The sequence below is a fragment of the Frankliniella occidentalis genome, unplaced genomic scaffold, assembly GCF_000697945.3.
Source record: "Frankliniella occidentalis isolate FOCC.00 unplaced genomic scaffold, Focc_3.1 Scaffold56, whole genome shotgun sequence".
Taxonomy (NCBI): Eukaryota; Metazoa; Arthropoda; class Insecta; order Thysanoptera; family Thripidae; genus Frankliniella; species Frankliniella occidentalis.
In genome coordinates this window covers 1,264,101-1,267,201 of record NW_026267186.1, presented here as the reverse complement: position 1 = coordinate 1,267,201, position 3,101 = coordinate 1,264,101, and the positions used below count along the sequence as shown (strand labels likewise).

The window sequence follows — 3,101 nt, the reverse complement described above, 5'->3', positions numbered from 1 at the left end:
ATGGGGTGAAAAGAAGAAGGACAAGGGGAAAAATAAAACGGGAAATCAACTATGCTATAGCATGATGGGGACTTCCGTTTTCTTCTTCCCCGCATCCTTCCGGATTTCAGCATTAGCGTAATGCCTTATTCAGTCCAATTTCAATTCAAGCCAATTCAAAATCAATTCACGAGATTTGTACACCTAATGCAGGAGATATTCAGCTCTCGGAGCCGGCGCTTCTAGCAAAACATGATCGCAGACCTTGCGATCATTCCCTTTGCTCAGCTCAGAGCTCGTGTGCGCGGTGGCGCAGAGGCGGAGGCGACTTCTTCTTCAACTTCAACTTCAAAAAGGGTTATGACGACTGCTTGTTCATAGCGAACTGGAGCCACCCGTAACTCGGGTCACGCAGTCAGGCCTCAGTCGGCCCATCCCCTGCGTTCCAGCTAGGCGTGTCATAAGTCTCGTCACTGTGCCCAGCAACTGCTCAGCCCAGCTCCGCTCTCCTCCACCCTTCTGACCAAATGAACTACCCCGGTCGAGGTCGAACTTCCTCCCTCCAAACGTCACGATCGGCTCCGACTCGGTTGAGCGACAGACGGCGGAAGCTAGGAGGAAAATCGGTGAACAGCACGAATCAATTATTGGCCGACCTCTGGAGTGCTGGACTGTCCTCCTGCTGACGGGCTGCTGACCCGCTGAACTGACAGGGGCGTAAGGGCCCAGGCAGCAGAGCTGCATAAAATGTGCATTTTGTGTCCAATCTAAAAAGCCCACAAAACGCGTTGCTCATTCATTGCAGGTCTCATCCGTCATCTGCCCCAACCGTCCGCATTTCCTCTTGCCGTATTCATGAAACGGAGTGCTGACATGGTTAAGAGAATATGTTGCGCTTTAGGATCTCTATTACCGAGACAGGCAGATACAGTTCAGAGTAAGCTACGAGGAAAGACCGGTGGTGGACAGCGTGAAACGACTGGCTGGAGTCCTTTCGTAAATTTGACAAAGGTGATGCGAGAGGGTAGCAAATGGAATGGGGTTTTACAGTGTTACAACTCCTGTTACCCAATTGGGTATTAATATTTTGCATTCGGCAGCGGTCGTGTAAAGTGTATGTCGTTCAAAAAAATGTAGCCCCCCCCCCTCCTCAGAACGGCCAGGTAGGGGTGGGGTGACCCCTCGATCGAGCGATCGCTCTGTCCGCCGGTTGGGTTGCCTACCTACCAGGCACTTCTGGCACAGTCGGTCAAAAACCGCCCTCCCTGCCTGCATGGTGTGTCATCACTCCTGCGTCAATAGAACCACCGTTTCCACCGTTCCGCTATGGTTTTGCTGTCCGCTGTTAGCCGTTATGGACGGGACGGCCAGTACGCGGGCCTCACTCGGCGCGGGTTCACAGTTCGATGCGACTCTCATGCGCCGTTCCTGATAACCCTGATAAGACACCCATCACGCCCGACTACTACGATCACTACGACCAGTAGTCCTCCTCCCCCCCCCCCCCCCACTGCCCACTGCACGGCAACCAATTACTATCACGGGCCGCAATAGTTTACTACACCGATTACGCCACGTGATATGAGGCGGGGCCACACGATCGGGGCGGCGAGTCTGGAAATGATCGAACGGCCATGGCTCCCCTCACTGCCCCTCGAGAACCTGGTAAAACACGGGCGGATTATTTCCTCAGCAAAGTTCCATCGGATAGAGAGAGCACAGTGGCCTGTAACGTGAAGGGGGACAACAAAACTGTTCGACACTGCCTGCCTTTCCTGTCATGAATAACTGGGATTTCTTTTTAGACAAGTCCCCAAAACTATCTCTACCAAAAGCCCCCCCCCCCCCTTTTCCACGCCACTGCTGCACTCAGATCGGCTTCGACTAGTCGCCAAGGGCCACTAGCCAAGCCGGCTCGCATCCCTGCATACGATGTAGTACAACCGGGAGAAAGAACGGGGCTAAAGGATCCGGTATTTTCTCATTTTTGGCGGTTCATATCTGTCATTATTAGTGGGCATTGACTCAACTCCCACGCTATGACAGGGGCGGATTCAGGTCCGGTTGACAGGGGAGGGGGGGGGGTGCACTGACAGTTGCCTACATACAGGGGTTCTGTGGCGCAAATTCCTACCTTTCAGGTGTCTCTCTAGAGACGACGAGGGGGCCTTGGTAAGCTTGAGGACCCCAAAATCAAAACACGAACCCTAACACCGACACTTCATCAACACTCAACCACTTACTTTTTCACCCGTTATCTAATATAAGCAAATACTGTAAGGCCTACGGGGAACAGCATACCTATGTAAAATCCAAATGTAACTCAACTCGACTTCAATAAAACCGTTTTAAAAACTGGAAAAAAAAACTGAGGGGGAGACCCCGTCGTTATCATCAGAAATAGTATGTTCAGCTTAGTCAAAATGACATTCTATTTATTTCGTGAAACATTGACCACTGGTCTTAACCAATGCCTTGACATCAGGAGGTGCGTAGGTGGTCATTGCGCAGCTCATCATGGCTGTATTGCCATAGTATCTCGTTTGGCCGCATTCTTTAAGGTAGCCTAGGAGAGCGTCGGGAACTCCGGCTTTCTTGAGGCAGTTGATAGTCGGGCTCACAAAGTCCTTGGCCTTTTTGAAGAGCTTCTTTGCGCTCTTGACAAGATTGAACGGCCTAGGATCAGCAGCTGCAAAGGACGCCTGTGAAAAAACACCCAAGTTACGTTTGGCAGCCAGATGAAGCAAGATGTTTCAAGTACTCGACAGTTAAACACTCCGTACCAACGCCAACACGACCACGCAGAGGAGGGTCAGAGTGTATTTGCTTGCCATGGTGATGGTTGAGCTTCGACATGTCTCTGGTGCCGCGGAAGGTCCTCTTTTGTATACGCTGCTGCTGCGCAAAAGGCGAGACAATTCGTGCCATGTGCTTAATGTCTATGTCTTTATGGCATCACGATGTCCCGTCAGTTGTCGTTTACTGATGCCCTTTTCTGGGGCATTAAACACATTTCCAGTAAAGGGGGCACTAAACAGTCCAAAAGGTGCTAAATATGAGTGCCTTTGGCAGTTTTAGTGTCTTTTTAAAAGCCACTAAACTCTTAGTGCCTTTTAACACGT

General features: G+C 51.0%; 1 protein-coding gene across 1 annotated transcript; it reads right to left on the bottom strand.

The window, feature by feature from the left end:
• Positions 1–2,387: 2,387 nt before the first annotated feature.
• Positions 2,388–2,891, bottom strand: LOC113202588 (uncharacterized). The gene is made up of 2 exons (XM_026416887.2): positions 2,763–2,891; positions 2,388–2,681 (listed from the first exon to the last, which is right to left on the bottom strand). The coding sequence occupies exons 1-2, from the start codon at positions 2,811–2,813 to the stop codon at positions 2,415–2,417; spliced, it is 318 nt and encodes a 105-aa protein (XP_026272672.1). The 5' UTR covers positions 2,814–2,891; the 3' UTR covers positions 2,388–2,414.
• Positions 2,892–3,101: the final 210 nt, after the last annotated feature.

Bases quoted from the DNA above. Each gene is read 5' to 3' on its own strand.
- LOC113202588 (XM_026416887.2), bottom strand. From the start codon at position 2,813: ATGGCAAGCAAATACACTCTGACCCTCCTCTGCGTGGTCGTGTTGGCG. The intron at 2,682-2,762 runs GTACGGAGTGTT...GTTTTTTCACAG, and splicing joins GCGTGGTCGTGTTGGCGTTG to GCGTCCTTTGCAGCTGCTGA.